General features: G+C 40.5%; 1 protein-coding gene across 2 annotated transcripts; it reads right to left on the reverse strand.

Moving 5' to 3' along the window:
- On the reverse strand, positions 1–22,989 carry LOC121575513 (isocitrate dehydrogenase [NAD] subunit beta, mitochondrial). 2 transcript variants are annotated; one of them, XM_041888666.1, is made up of 11 exons: positions 22,884–22,989; positions 14,320–14,499; positions 13,780–13,900; positions 8,393–8,453; positions 8,131–8,263; positions 6,661–6,794; positions 4,631–4,733; positions 4,406–4,552; positions 4,167–4,261; positions 4,030–4,090; positions 1–545 (listed from the first exon to the last, which is right to left on the reverse strand). In XM_041888666.1, exons 1-11 carry the CDS (start codon positions 22,926–22,928, stop codon positions 468–470), a joined length of 1,158 nt encoding a protein of 385 aa, XP_041744600.1. In that variant the 5' UTR covers positions 22,929–22,989; the 3' UTR covers positions 1–467. The 2 variants fall into 2 exon arrangements, with proteins under 2 accessions (XP_041744600.1, XP_041744599.1); XM_041888665.1 differs by lacking the exon at positions 1–545 and adding an exon at positions 982–3,236.
- Between the last annotated feature and the right edge of the window lie 378 nt (positions 22,990–23,367).

Consider the following 23,367-nt stretch of genomic DNA (forward strand, 5'->3'; position numbering starts at 1 on the left):
TCAGATATAGTAATGTTTATTTATGCATGAACAAATCAATAATGCATATAACACTTGTAGTGAATAAATAAAATAATATACTGATATAGTAGATGTATCTTGTATGAATATCTAAACAAGTTCCAGTCATTGAAGAACAACACTCTGGTACTGAATGTGGAATGTGACTTACATGTTCTATATAACTGTACTGTTGAATGGGAAAACATTTATTTTGGTATTGTTTACAAGACTGAATGTGTCGTCCCCATATTGGCTTCTCATTTATGTAGCAGGTCCTCAATTTCATTGTGCGTATTTTACATATTTTATGTATACTCCTCTGGGTTTGAGTCTGTGGGTGTTAGCTGTTGTTGAGCATGGGTCAGGAGGATTTCATCTGTTGCGCGGCTGTTTGAGTGGTCAATGTAGGAGAGACTAGTTTGAAGGGAGGTAAATAAAGAAAAGTGTGTGTTTGAGAGGCTAGCTCAGACGGCTAGGTTGGCGATGACAGCTCTGGTGAACTCGTCGCTTGTGGCATAGCCCCCCAGGTCTCCTGTGCGCACCTGCCACAAATAAAAGAGCAGTGTGTCACACACACACACCTGGGCTCTGTTTCCCAAAAAGCAGCTGAAGGCTAACTTCATCTTAGAACAATAGGATCCTATGGTTCTAACGATGAACTTCGCCTTAAGCTGCTTTTCAGAAACCTGGCCCATTCAGGAAAGAAATGGTCCTCACAAATATATACAAACATGACTAGTGTGTAAGAGAGCCTTTTTCACCACTAAACTCAGGCACACATTAAAAGGGTAGGGGAATATTAGCTTATTTTGAAGCAACTCAAATCCATGGTCATATGTATTTACTCATAAAATAGTTATGACCAAACATACTAAATAATGGATGATTCAGTAATCTACATTTATGGTTAGCGTAGTCTACATTGGTCTTTCAACAGATGCTGCACCACTCATCCTACCCCTGAAAAATGAAACAATGTGTGTTTAATCATGCCTTTAATTTTGTTTAATGCAGTCTACCCCTTTTGAGAGAACACAGGTCAAAACACACACTTTTTCCCATATTTTATTCTTCAGTATTTGACCATGATAATATATTTTAATACAACAAAAGGTCCATCAGCCATTATAACAGTTAGTGAACAGGGAAGGAGTGTTATTGAGTGTTGTTTCAAAGATCCAATATTATAACCACAGTCCTGTAGCCATAACCATTATAAATAAAAACATGTACCAAGAACCGCACTTTGAAGCATTTATAATACCGTACCACTCGATGACAAAAGCCAATACATTTGAAGTCCCAATGACTGACTGACACATGCCAGTCTAAGTCTCTAGTAGAAATGCTACCACTGAGATCATCATCGCCATAACCAATATATAATTGAATGGACATTTGGCACAGAGTACAAAACCAGAAAAGTAAATGGTCTGACATGATCAATTGGTTTCCAGAGCGAACTCGGGCAAGGCTGGTCGTAGGCTCGGGTTACAGTTGCTTGTTTGTTTGCAAATTGAAATGATGAAAGAGCTTAGCTTGACTGAATAGCCAAACACGTTGGAACTCCAAGGTCACAACTCCAGCAAAAAGCTACCAAGATATTGACCTCTATGATAAACATTTTGTGCGTTTTACAGCATACACAGTGGACAGAGTATTAAGACATTATTTTAGTAACTAATGATGATGACTAGAGTATGCAGCTGAGCGACAATGGATCAATAAAAGGTTAAATGAAGCTAGCTACAGATAGCCAATTTCACCGTTTGGTAACTTGTTAGCATCCCTGCTAACGCAACAATATCAAAACATTGATTGTAAATGCTGAAAGTGTTCTCCCTTCTCAGGAGTGACCTCTACATCCTGCATCCTTTAAGACAGTGGTGGTGATATGTGTTTGTGAGAAACTTCCATGTTTATGATGACTCAGTGGAAACCAGTGGTGTTTTTACAGCAACTAAAACAGTCTTGACTTGACTGTGCACGTAATTAAGGTTGTGATTGAAAAAGGCCAGTTAAAAGGATACTGCGAGATTCTGGCAATTAAGCTGTTTTTCTACTTACCCAGAGTCAGATGAACTCGTGGATACCATTTTTGCCTCTGCGTGCAGAATGAAGGAATTTAGAGGTCGTTTCAAGAGCCAATGCTAACTAGCGTTAGCGCAATGACCAGAAGTCTACAGCTACGGTAGTGTACGCATATGCTACCATGGTAGCCTTAGTCCAAGCCAAGGAAATGCTGCACATAGAGTCAAAGGGTTATGAACGACGTACTGTATATGCCTGGCATGACTCAGGACTGTGAAATGGCAGGCCAGATATCCATTGATACAGTGCTGGGGTAGAGATTTCACACGCGTTGGCATTGGTGTATTGTCCTCGTGGCACGAAACCAGCTTCACCAATACTGCTGAATAACACACGGCCCAACCAGTATGGACTGTGAAGATGGACTAGTGGAGATCAATTTAATATAAAATCATAAGCTTGTCCACAGCAGAGACAAGGAAACAGCTTAGAGAGAGGAGGAAGAGTTGGCGAGTGGAGGGAAAGAGAGACTGTAGTTGACTAGAGAAGTAGCCGACAAATAGAGAGTTGACTACAGGGAGGTAGTAGAGAAGATTCTAGACCAGCTCATAGAAGTGTGCAGCCAACAGCAGAGGTAGTACAAAAGAACAGGCTGACATGGAGGAAAAGAGAGAAGCAGGAAACGGCACCAAGCATGGGGTGCTCAGAGTTGGAGAAAGACTCAGCAAGGAAAAGACTGGGAGAAAATAGAAGGCCACAGCATAAATGGACGATTTGGTAAAAACCAAAAAATGACGATAAAGCAGATAATTATTTGCTTTGGCCAATCAAGCATATTTGAATTTGAGCAAGAGAGAACAGAAAAACATAAAAGAGGATACACTGAGCGCTTTACGAGGAAAGAGGAATATGAAAAGAAAGTGGAGGAGAAGAGAGCTGCCAAGAGTGACGTAAGGAGTGTTAGTTTAGTGGGAAAGTGAGCAAAATAGTTAGTGGGGCAAAGTTATTAGGGGATATGGCGATATGGGGTTCAATATATCCAGATTTTATTTGGTTGTCCGTCCAGTTTACGGTAAAGGGCAGGGTGGGGTGTTCAGGGGATCGGGACTTCTTTAGTACATGGGTCGGTGGCGGAGGTTCCCCACAACGGCTTGCACAAAGTCCCCGGTTGTGCTGTAACCGCCCAGGTCTCGCGTCCGCACCTGGGACACACACACGCAGGGACAGGGTGCAGGGGAAGAGGACGAGCAAAGGAGATGGAAAGGGGGAGGGTATTTCAGACACTAGTGGATTGACAAACACCATACTTCACACATTCAGATAACCTGTCCTCAATCAGTGAATAGAAATTATTCCCAGAAACTTTCGGTGTCATGGCTGACATGACAGAGTCATACCTTCGCACAATGGTGTGTTGACCATGTGCCTGCTTAAGAACCATGGTATTAGTTAGGGTTAGTGCTGCTGCTATTAGTGCTAATAAGGGCTGTGATGCACACTAAAGTTAGGTCTTTGTTACCAGTCAGTTTCTATGGTTACAGAGCTGTGTTCCTTCACCTCACTATGCCAGCTGAGAACAAGGACAATGTTTAGCAGGACACACACAGAGGGGTGTATAAGATGCCACCCACGTCGACATGCATAATCAAAAGGCTCTCTCACACACATGGATATGGGTTATTGATTGTTAGGTGTATTTTCATAGCTAAATGCAATGGGTCATGAATTGATTTTTTGGATCAGAGTATTTGTTTTTACACTTTTCATCCATAAAGGTCTTTTTAGAATTGACCCACAAAATGCATGGACAAATACGTTATGTTGCAAAAACACTGTTCTTAACCCTTCAACTTTAGAATTAGTCATACACTGTATGTGTTTAGACAAACACTCACTCCCCAACACACACACACACACACACACACGTACATGCACACAAACCAATAAGATTTAACAGGATGTTGATACAATAGTTAAAAACACACACACTCTTACCTTGCCCTGTTTGATGACCTTCCTGACAGCATCTGACACCATGTTGGAGTGGTATTCCAGACTGTAACACAAAACACAGTCAGTTGAGATTAGTGTGCGCGCACATACACATCTCATTGGAAGCAGTGCCCACTCACTTGAGGTGATGGAGCATGTTGGCAGCGCTGAGCAACATGGCCGTGGGGTTGGCAATGTTCCTGCCTACAGCCTGGGCAAAGGGGTGCCGCGCTCCCTGAGAAGGAGAGGAAATGTTTATTTTCAGGCTATTTTCCACACGCTTATTGTGGCACTATACTGATGGTTAAAGGTCTAATGTAACAAGTGTATGATTGCAGCTGACTGGTTAAGATGGATCTCAGGCAGACAAGACACTCACGGTCTCAAACACGGCGTACTCGGCGCTGTAGCTCTCTCCTGGCACCACTCCTGCCCCACCGACCAGCCCAGCGGCCAGGTTGTCAATGATGTTGCCATAGAGGTTGGGCATCACCAGCACGTCAAACTGGTATGGGTTCTGGACCAGCTACAGAGAGAGAGAAGCAGCGTGAGAGAGAGGGTGCATATTTGTGAGAGAGCAAGAGCGCGAGAGAGCGAGGCATACCTGCATGCAACAGTTGTCTATGATGATGTTCTCGTATTTGATCTTGGGATACAGTTCTGCCACCTCGGCACAGCACTGTAGGAACAGGCCATCTGCAAGCTTCCTGTAGAAAGGCAGAAGGAGACCAAATCAGATGTAGAATGTCAGTGCAATGGTCCCCAAGTTGCTTGGGCTGTAACGTACATAAGGCCATTGAAATGTTATATTTTTTAAAACAGCTACGCCTCCCATTTGAGAAACACTGTGTGTGCGTTTGTGTTTCTGATTCTACGTGTTGATTCGGGACCAACTACGTCCACCACCCTTAGCAGGGCTTGACATTGTTTTTGTCATTCAGGCAAGTAGGACTGATTTTTTATGTCTGAAAGCTCCAGTCACTTCGCAACACACACACACACACATAAAAGGTCTAACACCATAGGCCAAAAAGGTGGCTGAAAATTGTGTTGTATGATGCAAGGAACTACTTTACAAAATAACATTTATTATGATCATTATTATCACCATACAGAGAATCAGGACAAAAACTAAAATCACACTAATGACCCATTTTGCTCAATAAATATTTTTTTTATGCACAGTTGCTTTCCATTAGCGGCAGGGCTCTAGGCTGACTTTTTCCAGTGCCAAGTAAGACATGAAAGATGTTAGCCATGTTAGCCATGTTCAGGGAATGCATGTTGAATATTTTGATGTGCAACATGTCAAAATAGGATACAGAATGAGCAGATTTCTTAATTTGCCTGCATCTTTTTTTTGGGTGCATATTGGCCTAGGCTATATGCTACATAATTCACCACCTGAGGAAGTGGGAATTCAAAACACATTAGCTAGATTGCTAACCGTAAATATATTGCTGCTAGATAGCAATGTAATTGATCTAAGAGTAAATTCAATGTCCCAAAAAAACTTTCCATCGGTAGGCCTAATAGGCTACTTGATGTATTCACCGCAAGTGGCGTGCTCCGCTCCGTTCTGCCTGCGCATCATAATGACATACTCATACTTTTTTTTTTACTCAAGACTAGCGGAGACTCCTCTCTAACAGTAGCTAAAAAAAATGGTTTTTGTTGCAATTATTTGATGGAATCTTGCTCAACTGTTGTATGCTTGCACTTCAATTCATCTCTCCCTTCAAAGTGGGGAGAGGGAGTGAGAGCGGGCAACGAAACAGGGACAGGGCCGATACAGGACATTTATACATGCTAATAGCTAAATAGATGTTTAATTTTTTTTTATTGTTACATACACCGGATAGGTGCAGTGAAATGCATAGTTTTATAGGGTCAGCTATAGTAGTAGGGTGCCCCTGGAGCAAATTAGGGTTAAATGCCTTGCTCAAGGGCACGTCGACAGATTATTCACCTTGTCTGCTCGGGTATTCGAACCAGTGACCTTTCGGCTACTGGCCCAACGCGCTAACCACTAGGCTACCTGCCGCCCTAGTTCACTACCAAGATAACTAGCCAAACTAGACTATATGGTCTAGTTAGTCTGTTCTCTATCATTATTTATTTTATAGGCTAGCCTACCTGCTGCTGCAATGTCTCTCTACTGGAGCAACGGTACACGACTGTACAAACCCTGTTTGCTGACCAAAAAGTAGCTACAACTGGGCAAATAACTCACTAACTAGCAAGTAATATCAACAACCCGGCTCTGATCTCAAAAGCGCATCTCTCGACCACAGGTGATTAAAAAACCCTAATACCTCAATGCAATTCAAGAATTCTACTCATGATGCGCTTTGCAGAGATTGGGAGAACAGTGTGCAACACATCGCATCCAGAGGAAACTAATCCAATTCTGATCAGAGTAATTGTTTGATAGTGATGTGTGATTGTGTTACTTGTCCATTCAAACAACTTCAATCTATATTCTGCTTGCCCCACAAGTTTTTCTTTTAACTTGTCCCGGACAAGAGGGCAAGTGTTAACGTCGAGCCCTGCATAAACAGTTAAGTTGTCTGTAGTTGGATAGATGTGTAGAAGCATTTAAAAATAGGTTACTTTTTTGGCAGAGAGACTCACATGATGTTGGCCTTGTGGACCGCCGTGACCTTGCTGCGACCCTTCTTGGTGGCGTAGTCGAAGGCAAACTTGGCGATGCGCCGAGACTTCTCTCTAGTGATGATCTTCAGACATTCAATCACCCCAGGCACACTCTGAGAGACAGAGAGCACAGAGTTCAGACCAGGACACACTTCCATCTGACCATGGTTTGACCATGATGTTGGAGTGCTTCTGTGGTCATGTTCTGCCCAGTGTACACAGGCACACGGCGATGCGGACGGGAGCTTGATTTAGCCTCAACATGCCTCCGGAGGCTCTGCAATTGTGTCAAACCCTCCATATGAAGCCTCCACCCACATTTTCAGATCAGGCATTAATTGGCTTTTAGGGGTGTGAACGCTTAAATTAAATTGGGATCCTTAAATGTTAAGATAAATCCCTAACCGATTTTTTAATTTTCTGTTTTGGTGCCCTGGCTACCACACTGTGAACAGCGTGACGCAAACCCGTGCACAGATACTGTGTGAGAGCGAAGTGTTGCATCTCACTCATCTCAATATCCTAGCATATCCATTGATGATAGGCCCTGCTTTACTGAAGTTGTGAGCCCAAAAATTGCCTAGGTACAGCATTCCATTGAGACACAGCTTTGGATTGCCGATAGATAGGTCTAGTGCACGGTTCTGACTGGCTGCCTGGTGGCCGACCTGCCTGTGCCCCTCCCCTCTCCAGCTCGCTATGAAAGATGTGAGTGTTTTGTTATTCTCGGAAGTACGTCAACTAATCAGTCTCCTCCGTTCCAAAAATACTGAATCTTAGGAGTCGATTCTTTGCGGAATCGAATCTTAACACTCAGAAATGGGAGTCGATACGGGGAGTCAAAGTGCAAGGAGTCAAGGAACCAATTATTTTGGAATCTACTCTCCACCACCATGTCATCATCGTTAACAGTTGGAAAAATGGTAGAGAAAGTTAAATGGTACTTTTAAAAGTTAAATGAGAAGGAAATGCAAACTTTGCGAGGTGGAATTGAGGTACAGCAATGGTAGTACAGGTGCAATGCTTAACCGTCTGAAAGGGACGCACTTTGAGACCCAAACCGGTGCCGCCAGCAGCATTGTGAATTCATGTGGAATTTTATTAAACTTTACAGTTTTAATGGAAAAAAGTAGTGTGTGCGTTATTTGAAAAATTAACTAATATAATAACTCAAATTTGAAAAGTAACGCATTATATTACGCCGTTACTCATAAAAGTAATTACTGTAACGCATTACTTTTGAGACGCGTTACACCAACACTGGTTGTGATAGATGATTTCAATGTGTATTAGCCATACAACAAACTAATCAAAAACATGGTAAGATTTATCTTTAGGACCAATTAAATTGTCTTAAAAAAATGGGCTAACTCCACCCACCTAACACCCTAGGCAAGCTGAAACGAACACACCCGTTGGTTGGTTAAATGGCAGTGTGTGGTGATGTACCTCGTGCTCCAGAGAGCTGTACTCTCCTTCAGTCTGCTCCCGGATGATGACCAGGTCCAGGTTGTTGTGGCGGGTGCTATAGCCGGGCAGGCTGTTCACGTGGACCACATTTGCAAACAGGTCCAGCCTACGCCTGAGCAGACACAGGAGGAAGAGGTTCACTAATGAGAACAGCCAGCCAGACACTACGAGTTCTCATAACCTTACAAAATGAATTGATTTTGTTGGATTCATGCTGGTGCTAGATCTAATATGGCCTTACCTAATTTTCATCTCAAAGCCAGCCAGCTCCCCTTTGAACTCCATGGGGGTGTTAATCTTTCCTGCACACAGAGAAAAGAAAACTCGGTCAGAACACACTGATGTGATAAAAGCGGACAAGCGGAAGCAAATCCCCCGCAGAGGAGACAAGGAATTTATATTTTTAAGGGGTAGATCAGCTTTAATATTGCAGATAGATTGTAACTTCCATCAATGTAATTGTCTGCATCACTTCCAAACCCCCATATGTTTTTTTTTGCAAATAAATAAATATTATTATTATTTATTTTGGGATATATATTCTGAGTATATCCACATAAAAAAATCAGACCATTTTATTGGTAAACTACACGGTAATGTAAAAATTGTATTTTTTAATGATCCAATACGTAATATAGTACATTTGTCTTAATTTGGTTGTAATCCAGAGAGGTTAGAACATGTATCTAGATCCTCTGAGGCTGTGGAGGGATTCAATTTATGAATTTAAAAGAAAACATGAATCATCAGCGTACAATGACACCTTTGTTTAAGCCCTGGATTTCTAATCCCTTGATATTATTGTTGGATCTGATTTTAATAGCTAACATTTCGATGGTCATAATAAATAGATATGCCGATAGTGGACAACCTCGTTTCACTCCTACGTTACAGTTTTTATTGATATCTATCTGTTCTGTTAGACCTTCTATTTCCTTTGTTAGTACGGACTCTTTTGACCTAAATTGCTTTTGATTTCGAGATGAGTACTGAATTGCATGGCCTCTAAATGCACATTTAAAAGTGTCCCATACAAAAAGGGGATTTGCTGTACCTATGTTATGTGGGAAAATTCAGTTATAAATTCCTCTGTCCTAGTTAAAAACAAGTTATCATCATGATGTAATTTCCATTATCCTCGCCCACGTGGAAATTCAGTAAGAGTAATGTATATGCCAATTAGATGATGGTCCAACCGCATTCTGTCCCCTATCAACACTTTTTAAACTTTTGGTGCCAACGAGAATGACATACAGTTGAAGTCGGAAGTTTACATTAGGTTGGAGTCATTAAAACTCGTTTTACAACCACACTACACACATTTCTACAAACTATAGTTTTGGCAAGTAGGTTAGGACATTACTTTGTGCATGACACAAGTAATTGTTCCAACAATTGTTTACAGACAGATTATTTCACTTATAATTCACTGTATCACAATTCCAGTGGGTCAGAAGTTTACATACACTAAATTGACTGTGCCTTTAAACAGCTTGGAAAATTCCAGAAAATGATGTCATGGCTTTAGAAGCTTCTGATAGGCTAATTGACATAATTTGAGTCAATTGGAGGTGTACCTGTGGATGTATTTCAAGGCCTACCTTCAAACTCAGTGCCTCTTTGCATGACATCATGGGAAAATCAAAAGAAATCAGCCAAGACCTCAGAAAAAAATGTGTAGACCTCCACAAGTCTGGTTCATCCTTGGGAGCAATTTCCAAACGCCTGAAGGTACCACGTTCATCTGTACAAACAATAGTACGCAAGTATAAACACCATAGGACCACGCAGCCGTCATACCACTCAGGAAGGAGACGCATTCTGTCTCCTAGAGATGAACGTACTTTGGTGCAAAAAGTGCAAATCAACTTCAGAACAACGGCAAAGGACCCTGTGAAGATGCTGGAGGAAACAGGTACAAAAGTATCTATATCCACAGTAAAACGAGTCCTATATCAACATAACCTGAAAGTCCGCTCAGCAAGGAAGAAGCCACTGCTCCAAAACCGCCATAAAAAAGCCAGACTACGGTTTGCAACTGCACATGGGGACAAAGATCGTACTTTTTGGAGAAATGTCCTCTGGTCTGATGAAACAAAAATAGAACAGTTTGGCAATAATGACCATCGTTATGTTTGGAGGAAAAAGGGGAAGGCTTGCAAGCCGAAGAACACCATCCCAACCGTGAAGCACGGGTGTGGCAGCATCATGCTGTGGGGGTGCTTTGCTGCAGGAGGTTCTGGTGCACTTCACAAAATAGATGGCATCATGAGGAAGAAAAATTATGTGGATATATTGAAGCAACATCTCAAGACATCAGTCAGGAAGTTAAAGCTTGGTCGCAAATGGGTCTTCCAAATGGACAATGACCCCAAGCATGCTTCCAAAGTTGTGGCAAAATGGCTTAAGGACAACAAAGTAAAGGTATTGGAGTGGCCAACACAAAGCCCTGACCTCAATCCTATAGAAAATGTGTGGGCAGAACTAAAAACACGTATGCGAGCAAGGAGGCCTAAAAACCTGACTCGGTTCCACCCAACTTATTGTGGGAAGCTTGTGGAAGGCTACCCGAAACGTTTGACCCAAGTTAAACAATTTAAAGGCAATGCTACCAAATACTAATTGAGTGTATGTAAACTTCTGACCCACTGGGAATGTGATGAAATAAATAAAAGCCGAAATAAACCACTCTACTATTATTCTGACATTTCACATTCTTAAAATAAAAGTGGTGATCCTAACTGACCTAAGACAGGGAATTTTTACTAGGATTAAATGTCAGGAATTGTGAAAAACTGAGTTTAAATGTATTTGGCTAAGGTGTATGTAAACATTCGACTTCAACTGTAAGAAAGAAGTCAAGTTGACTAGCTTGATTGAGTCTCCGCCTTGTATATCTCACTAGGTCAGGATATTTAAGCCTCCATATATCCACTAGTTCTAATGTATCCATGACATTCATGATTTCTTTAAGAGCATGAGGGTGATAGTTTGTAGTGTGATTTCCTTTACGGTCCATTGAGCTATTTAAAACAGTATTATAGTCTCCCACCATAATAATATAGTCTTGTATTGCTTGCAGGGTTGATCATTTATTATATATATTTTCAAAGAAGCGTGGATCATAATTATTTGGTCCGTAAAGGTTAAATTAGCCATATCTGTTTATGGTCCAATAACATATTTAAAATCATCCATCTACCTTGCGGATCTGTTTGGACAATTTGCACATTTGGATCAAAATGACTTAATATCATCACCCTTTTGAGTTCCTTTGCCAATGGGAGAAGTATATTTCATCCCCCCAGTTCTTTTTCCACACAACTTCATCTAGAATTGTTGAATGAGTTTCCTGTAAACAGATATTATATTCCTTCTCTTTGAGCCAGGTAAATATTGTTATTATTTTCTTATTATCTGCTAAGCCATTACAATTATAACTGGCTATACTTATTTCACCACTTACCATAATGAGATACAAGTTTCAAATCTATTTATCATAATAATCTATTTGTTTGTAAATGTACCATTAAAAAGTAACATAGTGATTGAGTGTCCATATAGCTGTACCATGATATTTGCATTGCTACTAAGTAACCCTCCAATTGTTCTCCACTATTCCCCCCGCTAAAGCCCCTCTCCATCCTAAATTGGGTTGTCATCCCAGTGATCGGCATACCACCCCCGTCCTCCCGGATCCCTAAGCCCCCCGAGAGGCCAGGACCCATCCTTTGAAAACAGCACACAGTGCCACCCACAAAACAGAAGCAGGTCATCCGCCAAAAGCCTTTCCAATGCTCTCACCTCAATTTGCTTTATATATAGCTATTCAAAATATTTATCTATTCAAATATCTTGCATATCTTCAATTTCAATCATTATCAATTAAAATGCATTATAAATGTCAGCAGTTCATGCAAAGGATTGTTACCTATAACCAGGATTGTCATTGCATTACATTTTTGTCAAACAATTATTATTTTAGCAAACAATTGTGGTTCATCCTATATTCTCCCTAACATCCTTACCCCCTTGAAACAGATCTGGGATACATACACACACACTCTTACACACTCAACCCCTTTCCTCCACAATCAACCATAAGCTCAGATGCTCAACGGTTGTTACATCCCAGAGCCCAACTCAAGAAAGGACCTGATTTACGAATTACAGCTGTTTGAGAAATCATGCAAGATCGAGCAAAAATTGAGATTTGATTAACCTATGTCAAGTCCTAGGTGATGGAGATCAGATCCACCCCCTTCCCCTGAAACATACACACACTCTGGTCCCCCGTTGTAACCATTTTCCCAAGCATCACTGTGCAGTCAGACCTTTGATTATTTTGTGCCACAATAATATGCCCCCTCTCTGATTGTCCGTGTTGCCAGCACTGCCACTACCTGGGTGGGGGTACCCCACCCGAATCCCCACCAGCTAGGTACAAGGTCGTCAAGGTTCTCATTAGCGGCTTTGAGAATTTCCTTGTATATTATGCTCTCCCATCAGGGGGCACTGGCTTTGTAGGACCAACCCTGCCAGGCAGGCTCAGAATCTTGAGGGGGCGGTGCTGCTCAAGTAGGTCTCTGACTGCATTTATCTTTCTGTTTTGGCTGCATATAGGCAGCTTACAGCAGGGCCATAAAACAGATGGGGACTTCGCTTTGGTGTATGGGTCGCTCAGGTGGGTGTCTAGGGTATAGGGTTGGGGACCGTTCCATCATGATAGGACAATAAATTAGATGTATACTTTATTTTAAAATGTATATCCCTCATCTGCATAAAATTGAAAGCTCTCTCACAACCCCTGCTCACAGACACACATTGGTTCTGGGATATGCAACCATTTCTTTTCTTCTCACTCATTTAACGCCACACTTTTCCAAGCATAAAAACGCACACCACCAATACATCCACATTCGGTCTTCTGTTTGCTTTGTTTTTATCTCCACTATGTTGATTGAGTACTTTTGTGTTCTAATTAGTTATATGAAGATGTATTATTTTGCTAGTTATCCTTTCTTCTAATGCCGTCTTATCCATTTACAAAATACTATAAATGTGTTTTATAGTATGCTTCCCTTTTCATCTAAAGATTGCAGAACGGTGCAAAGTTCTGTACCCAATCTCCCTCGGGAACTGATCATTCATGCCTATTTTGGTGCCAGCAAGTTTTTACCTAAGATTTTAAACATGACTTTATCCTTAAAGAAAGCAAATTTGGCAACGATTGTCCGAAACGGTGTACACGTTCGAGTTGGATTTTATCGACAGCATCGAGTGGGATTTGAAGAGCTGTAAGAAAGAAGTCCTTCACTATTTTCTCGGGATCCTCTCCTTTTTCTTGGATACCCGTAAATACTAGATTCTCTCATAGATCTAGTCTTTGTCTAGTAAGACTTCTCTCAGAAAGTTGTTCTCCTTTTTAAGTTAATTAACATCCGTTTCTATCTTAGTGACTGTCCCGTTTAGCTTTTTTGTATCTTTCTCCATTATCGCAGCTTTTTCGTCACTCATTTCAAGGCTCGCCTTCAACTCCTTTACATCCTTACTGACTAATTCTAGTCTGCCTAGTTTGTCATTTATCGACTTCAACAGATCGCTTTTGGAGACAAGGAAGTTAGTTACCTTTCATGGCCACCCTGTTGGTCTTCATGGAGGCCAACACCTGTTCCAGCTTCTCGTCGCTGTCCATGTGCTGCACCTCACTTAGGTGGAACTCCTCAAACTCCACTGGGACGTCACCCGCCTGGAGGGGGATGGAGGGAAGGAAAGAGAAAGGCAGGGTTAAGGGTAGAACCAAGGAGATAAGACAAGGGGACGAGAAACAGGACGGACATGTCGGGGATGGATGGATGAATGAATAAAGGAGTTAGCGAATGAATGGACTATAAACTTTATGAATGAGTCTTGCATATTCAGTTATCAATGAACACAAAGTATTGGATTGAGCTCAGAGCATGCTTGGCGCATAGTGCCGGCAATAGTGAATTCAATTCCCACATGGGCCACATAATGTATGTATTGGGGTTGATGCCTAAGTAATAGGATACCCGGAGGCGATGAGTTAGTTAGCTATATGTCAACATAGGGACCAGACATCCACACTCAGTCACATTGTCACTCCAGGTCAGCATTGAGAAAGTGGAGCCACCATAATGTACATACCTTGAACACCTCCTTGACGGCAGTCATCAGTTCAGGTCCTACTCCGTCCCCGGGCACCATGGTGACCTTGAATGTGGCGTCGGCGCGAGCCGGAGGTGCCTCAGGCCCACCCAGACTGGCGGTCATACTGAGGGACCGGGCAGCCAGCTGCTGCCACTGCGGACCAGTGCCAGTAAGGCCCTAGACCAGGACACAATAGTGAATTAGGTATACTGTAGAAAGTAAGCATAATCAGATGGTCTGGTCCTCGTTATAGCTAATGTGTCTCATCTGCCAGTGGCTGTATTCTTTTTTTTTTTTTAAGCCTTCTATAAATATTTGGGATATGCTTGGTCAGTCATTTTCAACATACTTTCATGTCGTCTTAATCAACAAACTACATCATACCTAAAAACACTTTCATTCTGAATGTTAAAATGTTAGCATGAACAGATACTTTCGCATGGAATGTACATCACGATTATCAGCCAAAGAGACGATTCCAAAGGACTTTCTTAACTAGCTAGTTAACCCTGCTTTTAAAATGACGAAAAGCTTTTGCGTACAGTTTTGTTTGAACAACAGCAGGAGAAATAGACCACCAAATTAAGTTTAATCAACAGCCAAGGACCATGTTTAACAAACCTCATGGTTTCAGGCTATTATGTCTCGATGATGGAAAGCTGTGGGCTCCGATTACTCCATACATTTGTGTGTTCGAAGCACTTCATCACCGGTAAGTCGCTAACACTTGTTTGTATCTAACTAGCTACAGTATGTGTATTGCATAAAGTTTGCTAGTTAGCTTGTAGTAAGGACTAGTGAGCTGTATCCGTCCAAAGAACAGCTATAATGTTCTTCTGCATTTGGATATTTATGCAAAACTGGAGATTCCACCAAGTAGGTGTAGATATCGCCATAGGCTACTTTGGGACATTTGGTAGGGTTGTCTCCCCAGCTGGTCTCTGGCAAGTTGAAAGGTCATATACACTACCAGTCAAATGTTTGGACACACCTACTCATTCAAGGGTTTTTCTTTATTTTTTACATTGAAGAATAATAGTGAAGACATCAAAACTATGAAATAACACATATGGAATCATGTAGTAACCAAAAGAAAGTGTTAAACAAATCAAAATATGTAATATTTGAGATTCTTCAAATATCCACCCTTTGCCTTGATAACAGCTTTGCACACTCTTGGCATTCTCTCAACCAGCTACATGAGGTAGTCAGCTGGAATGCATTTCAATTAACAGGTGTGCCTTCTTAAAAGTTAATTTGTGGAATTTCTTTCCTTCTTAATGCGTTTGAGACAATCAGTTGTGTTGTGACAAGGTAGGGGAGGTATACAGAAGATATCACTATTTGGTAAAAGACCAAGTCCATATTATGGCAAGAACAGCTCAAATAAGCAAAGAGAAACGAAAGTCCATCATTACTTTAAGACATGAAGGTCAGTCAACATTTTAAGAACTTTGAAAGTTTCAAGTGCAGTCGCAAAAACAATCAAGCACTATGATGAAACTGGCACTCATGATGACCGTCACAGTAATGGAAGACCCAGAGTTACCTCTGCTACAGAGGATAGGTTCATTAGAGTTACCAGCTTCAGAAATTGCAGCCCAAATAAATGCTTCACAGAGTTCAAGTCACAGACACATCTCAACATCAACTGTTCAGAGGAGACTGTGTGAATCAGGCCTTCATGGTTGAATTGCTGCAAAGAAACCACTACTAAAGGACACCAATAAGAAGAGACCTGCTTGGGCCAAGAAACACGAGCAAGAAACACGAGCAATGGACATTAGACAGGTGGAAATGTGTCCTTTGGTCTGGAGTTCAAATTTGAGATTTTTCGTTACAACCACCGTGTCTTTGTGAGACGCGGTGTGGGTGAACGGATGATCTCCGCATGTGTATTTCCCACTGTAAAGCATGGAGGTGGTGGTGTTATGGTGTGGGGGTTCTTTGCTGGTGACACTGTGATTTATTTAGAATTCAAGGCACACAACCAGCATGGCTACCACAGCATTCTGCAGCGATACGCCATCCCATCTGGTCTGGGCTTAGTGGCCTTTGTTTTTCAACAGGACAATGACCCAACACACCTCCAGGCTGTGTAAGGGTTATTTTACCAAGAAGGAGAGTGATGGAGTGCTGCATCAGATGACCTGGCCTCCCATAATCCCCCGACCTCAACCCAATTGAGATGGTTTGGGATGAGTCGAACGGCAGAGTGAAGGAAAAGCAGCCAACAAGTGCGCAGCATATGTGGGAACTCCTTCAAGACTGTTGGAAAAGCATTCCAGGTGAAACTGGTTGAGAGAATGCCAAGAGTGTGCAAAGCTGTCGTCAAGGATAGCTATTTGAAGAATCTCAAATATAAAATATATTTTGATTTGTTTAACGCTTTTTTGGTTACTACATTATTCCATGTGTTATTTCATAGTTTTGATGTCTTCACTATTGTTCTACAATGTAGAAAATTGTTAAAATTAAGAAAAACCCTTGAATGAGTAGGCGTGTCCAAACTTTTGACTGGTGCTTTAGGCGAGCTAACAATAATCAACTTTTCTAAATACTTAGACCGTTCAAGGGCAGGCAAAGACTGGAAGTACACTGAACAAGCAGTTAGAAAGATATGGCATATAGAAGCAAACCGGATGGACATCATGAAAATGATCGGAGAGGTTGAGAGTAGAAGTAGTTCAGGAGCAAAAAAAATATATATATATATACATAATAGAATTATTGTAAAATTAACTGTGTCCATAAGGTGTAGATAGTAAGTATAGACCGGAAGTAGAGGCCTGGGCATTGTTGTTCACTAATTTACTCCAAGTAGGGAAAGGATGGCGGGGTTGAAAAGTAATAAAGGGGAGTATATATATAAAAAAACATGGGGGCTTGGAAGTGATGCAGACAATTACATTGATAGAAGATACAATCTATCTGCAATATTAAGCTGATCCACCCCCCCCCCCCAAAAAAATTTTTTTCATTGCCAGCTTAGAGGACAGCGACAACATGCACGGTGTGGACCGAGGTGATGTAAAACAAATTGGTGGAGAAGTGGAGAGTATGGAGGACTAAAAGTGCCACAATTAAATAAATAAATACACCATTAAATAATTACTTAAATGTGTCATTAATTAATTAAAATTAGAATTAAATACATAAATGTGTTATTAAATGTGTCATTAATTAATTCAAATACCGATTCATTTTATGTAAAATACATATATAATAATTTCACTATTTACATTTACATTTCATGGTCCTGCGTTGGAGTGCTTCCTGAATTACTTAAAACTGTCAAACTGACCCATCAAAAGTTGGTAGGCGGAACCTAACGCCTGATTGGTTACCCTCTGCATCAAGCCAAGACAAATCAATTCCGGATAATGGATTGATGCAGAGCTACTGAACACATTCCAATACACTGGGTGGCGCTATTCACCTCTACGTTGGTTTAGTTACACGGTTAAACAGAACTTTCATTGCAACGGCTAAAAAATCAAGAGAAGACTCGGTCCTGCTAGCCCCAATGTTGAGACGCGTGTGAGGTGCAGGACAAAATGTCTAAAAGTTACCTTCTCGGCTCGCCTCAGCTCGCTTGGAACCTCGACTGAGCAGGTGCTAAAAAAAGTATATGTTAGCAGGTACCAGGTACTTTTTTCGTAATGGAAAACCAAAAAGGCGAGGCGAGGCGAGTAGGTACCATGTAATGGAAAAGCACCATTAGATTTTGAAGAAGTGTAATATCGTTACATGGTAAGTTTAGTCTTTTCCTGGTTTCAAAGGCTGCATTACAGTAAAGTGATGTCATTTTCTGAACTTACCAGACTGTTCTATTATTTGCCTTTTACCACTTAGTCATTATATCCACAATATGATAGTTATTTATCCGAAATCTAAATGTGGAAGATATTTTGTGAATGCACCAATTGTCAACCTTACAATATCGTTGCAATATCGACATCAAGGTGTTAGGTCAAAAATGTGATATTTGATTTTCTCCATATTGCCCAGCCCTAATGTCAATGCATACACAGTTCAGATGAATTGACACAAGTTCAGTGTCTTTGAAAACATTAACACACTGTGCAGTAGTTGACTTTTTTTCTTCCATTTACTAAAATCAAACTGTTCTGCACCTTCAGTGCTAACAGTACAGCATTCATGTTAGTCATTCTGTGGACCATAATGAGACAGGAAGCTTCAAAGAAACAGCTTTTTTCCTTTCTTTTAAAAGGAAAGTAAACTTTCAGTTTTTCCTTGCTTGTTCTAACACAACAAATAAAAACATGGGTTGGACATCAGTCTAAGATTCTTGATAACACTTCCACAGTCTCTACATATAGTCTAAGTGCATCAGTAACAGAAACTCCTGGAGCTGGCAAAATTGCAACCTCTTCATCTGAGAGCTCACGGGCCAGCTGAACCTCGGGGACTGACACAGTGCCTCGATGAAGGCAGTGAGGTCCGTTCCAATCGATCCCATATTCTTCAGGAACCTGAATGGATGACAAGCATAATCAGTCTTGTACTTAAAACTAGTTTGACATGTCCTTACACAAGATTGTTATTTTTGGTCACCAAGGCAGTGAGAAATGAAATGTTACTTATTCAGTTTTTTAAAATAATACAGCTTTGCATAGTATGCACTGTAGAAACTACAGCTCACAGGTTGATCTTTAAAAGCTCGGGAGATTTTAAAGAGACAATAATCTATAGTAAATGTTTCATTTAAAGTATCACATTTAGCACCATTTTTTTCTCCCATAATTCCTTTGGGGAAACAATTTTAAGAAAGTGTTTAAAGTTCATTGTTAACCTCAGTAGGATCCTCCTCAGGGCCTTGCTCTCTGTAACTTCTCCAGAGTTGCTGTGGTGACTGATTCCTTTCAGTTCTAAGACCGTGGAAGTTCCAAGCATCTCGAAAAGAGTCGAGGCTTTGCTGAACCAGTGGAAGGAAAATCCGGTGCAGAGCGAAAAGATGGACTTCATTGTCTGGATTCAGTGTCTCCTGATCTTCCAATGAAGTAAAGATCTGATAGAAGAGGTCCAGGGCATGTTCATAAACATCTCTCCACATCCTCTCTATTCTGTGTTTAGGATAAAATTGAGAAATTGTTAATTTATGACATATGCTAAAGTACATTCAACTAGTATGTTAGTTGTGTGAGCCTAGTTGCCAAACATATTTCTTTACCGCTGATTGTGGACACTTCTGCCTGTGATGTGTGAATTCTGTCGGTACCTCTGCTTCTGATCATGAATTCTGCTACATCTGCATTCTCCCCCCTTTGTCAGACCGTACCCTTGATGGCAGCCCATACTGCTCAACAGCGGCGATAAAGCTCTGTAAGACCGTATGAGCTCTATTATTGCCGGCCACAGTCAGGTAGACCACTAAACGACTGAATCCATCCACCCCACCGTGGACAACAAATCTCCACCTGTTGCAAACACATGAAAAAAATATAACTTTATTGTATAACAATTGTAATGAAACATATAGAAAGATGCATTGTTTATCTGCTAATATCACTGACCTGATAAGCTTATGGTGGCCATCTATATGCCACAAAGAGTTTGGGCCAGGAACAAAATACTGCCGTCGCCTTAATACACGCAGCCTCAGACGTCTCATGTAGACTCCCTCTGCATTGACTCTGCGTAAAGACTCTTGCAGTCTTGAGACTGAGGGGAGGAATTTAAAATGAATAACCACACACTCACTGGCTACTTATTTTGAGGATATAGTGGTGTCATAATAAAATAAATAATGTGTGTAAAACAGTCAACTATTACAGAACCACCACAGCTTCAAAAATGTACTTTACTGTCAGATATTGTACATATACATACATACACACATACATACACACATACACACATACATACATATATATACACATATATAAAAATTATATATACATATATATATACATATATATATATATATATATACATACATATATATACATATATATATATATATACACACATACATATATACATACATACATACATACATACATACATACATATATATATTTATATATATATACATACATATACATACATACATATACATATATTTATATATATATACATATATTTATATATATATATATATATATATATTTATATATATATACATACACACATATATATACATATATATACACATATACATATATATACACATATACACACACATATAGATAGATAGATAGATAGATAGATAGATAGATAGATAGATAGATAGATAGATAGATAGATAGATAGATAGATAGATAGATAGATAGATAGATAGATAGATAGATAGATAGATAGATAGATAGATAGATAGATAGATAGATAGATAGATAGATAGATAGATAGATACCACATGCTCGAACAGAGATGACCTGAGATTTTTGCCTCCTATGATATTTTGCTTTTCTATGATTATATTATACCCTTTACAGCAGGGGCACATCCGGACAGCTGAGAATATTACTGTCAGATATTGTTCCACCTCTATTAAACAGGAGGCTAAAAATCACAGGACATGTCTATCCTGATGATACAAGTCAGCCGTCCTGAAATGTGTGTTTCTCTTCACATTTCTTCTACACATTCTACATCTCAGAGGCGATGTCTTTCCATAAGCGGGCTTCCTTCACCTTTCAAAGGGGCAGAGCTCCAAATTAAAAATACATTTAAATAATGCCCATATTATTATCTACTCACTTGGAACATGCACACCTCTTGCATTCAGGTGACCACGCATTAGCTTGTAGCCGGTGTTTGGATGACTTCTGTGAATTTCACTTACAATACGGTCTAACTCCTCATCATTCACAGCTGAATAGAGATCTGTCTTTCTGTACAAACAAGAAAAAACACAACATCAAGTAATGTTACCTTAAACGTCATATTCTTTCCGAGTGTATGAGAGCAGCAATTCATAAACAGAAAACTCATGAATTTAGTGTAAATACCTTAAACTGTATTGTTGCATGCGCCTCCTGATGGTCCTCTTTGACACACCGAACATCGCTGCAATTTGAACTGCGGGAACTCCACAAAGAAGTTGATGCTCCAGAACTGCACTCGGTATGTCAAACGCCAAACGCCCCGGTCCCTGTGTGTGTTGGGCCTGAAGTGCCCTGGTACCAGAGAAGCGGTGGACAACTTCTTCTAGATTTGCAATCACTCTGTGGTCGATATCTTCGTCGGAAAGTGCGGAAATGACTCCAACAACTTCAATAAGTTCCTCTGCTTTACTAGCTACATGCTCTGGGTCAGCAGGTCCTGCTTCTACATCCTCTGCTAAGTTTAAAATGTCTCTAACCAACTCCCTGGAAAGTTCACGGAGATCCTCCATTGTCTCTATCCAGGTTGGCCTACTCTACTTCAGACCAAAGCAATGGATCAGACTAGATTCGCGTTAGCCCCGCCCACTGACTTTGATGGGTCAGTTTGACAGTTTTAAGTAATTCATGAATCACTGCAATGCAGGATCATGAAATGTAAATGTAAATAGTGAAATAATTATATATGTATTTTACATAAAATGAATCGGTATTTGAATTAATTAATGACACATTTAATAACACATTTATGTATTTAATTCTAATTTTAATTAATTAATGACACATTTAAGTAATTATTTAATGGTGTATTTATTTATTTAATTGTGGCACTTTTAGTCCTCCATAGGAGAGCACGCCGCTGCCTTTTCAATGGGCGAGTTCATTTCACATGGCCGGTGCCACGAATGAGAGGAGTTTACTCATTTTAGACCATTCCATTGGTCCATACGTGTAACCTCCACTCACCCAGGGCATGGGCCATGCAAAACGAACTCCACCAAAAATATATGAAATAATAATGATAATATGAAATTAAGTCCATATTCTGCGCCTCAGTCTCTTTTTTTAAATGTTTCTGCACATAATAATGCGCACACTAATAAAAGCATTTCACTGTTTGCGTATCGGCATTTCTTTTCTATGACAACTGAGAAACGCAGGGCAAGATTAACTAGGGAGTAATCGTCGTGTAATGTGAGCACCCACGTCCTGGGTTTGAGGATGGACGGAATGAAAGATTTTGGACAGGGAAATCGGGAAATGTGAGCACGTCCAAGTTAATCGAATGTTAGAAGTCGTGTAGTGTATATGCCCAGCATAACTGATGCTGTGGTCTGAAGCTGATAACCATGGGACATCAATCCGTTAGCATGTGTTCATTGATACGTCGTTAGATTGCTGGTTAACGTTCGTGACAACATTCAATGGAATGTGACAACCATTCAATTTCAACCTGGCTAGTTATCTTAGTTAGCCGTATCATAGCTTTGACAGATAGTACAGCCAGCTAACTACCAGTCTTAGGAGCTAGCCAGCTATCGACATTATCCTATCGCATTAACGTTAACATTGGTAACTAACGTTAGAGGAATACATATCAAGGAGTTTCTAACAAAACAATGGTAGTCACCAATACCAACGGCGAAAAGTTTTACGTTACACGAAACACTTTGTCCACAATTTGATGGCTGTAAACATCATCTACCGACTCACCTTGGCCAATGTTACAAGACTCCCTCTCAAGGCGGCAGCCATCATGATGCACAAACCAGCAAGAATGTGGAGGAAATGAACTTCTTCTTCTATGATATGATGGCGGTCTGAAAACAAACGTGTAAAGTGCATGCCGCCACCTACTGTGCTGGAATGTACGATAAATCATTATCTGCCCATTTCTGAACTGCCATGCAAATTAAAAACCAAATAAATCACTACTATCTTCTACCACACCCTCCCAACCCCAATTCTTCTTCTTCGGTTAGGTTTAACGACAGTTGGCAGCCAACAAATTTAGCCTTACTGCCACCTACTACACTAGAGTATAACTCCCTTATACTTTGCTTAAAAAAATAAAATAAAAAAATACCCTACCATTTAACACTACACTCAGCACAAAAGCTCGTACAGGATAACTAACATCACTTTGTCGGGCAAAGACTCAACATCAAAGCTCAAAAGAACAGACAACGACTCTTCT

Source organism: Coregonus clupeaformis, chromosome 10 (assembly GCF_020615455.1).
Source record: "Coregonus clupeaformis isolate EN_2021a chromosome 10, ASM2061545v1, whole genome shotgun sequence".
Classification (NCBI taxonomy): domain Eukaryota; kingdom Metazoa; phylum Chordata; class Actinopteri; order Salmoniformes; family Salmonidae; genus Coregonus; species Coregonus clupeaformis.

Bases quoted from the DNA above. Each gene is read 5' to 3' on its own strand.
- LOC121575513 (XM_041888665.1), bottom strand. From the start codon at position 22,928: ATGATGGCTGCCGCCTTGAGAGGGAGTCTTGTAACATTGGCCAAG. The intron at 4,734-6,660 runs GTGAGTCTCTCT...GCCTTTCTACAG, and splicing joins GTCCACAAGGCCAACATCAT to GAAGCTTGCAGATGGCCTGT. The intron at 3,237-4,029 runs GTAAGAGTGTGT...TGTGTGTCCCAG, and splicing joins AGGTCATCAAACAGGGCAAG to GTGCGGACGCGAGACCTGGG.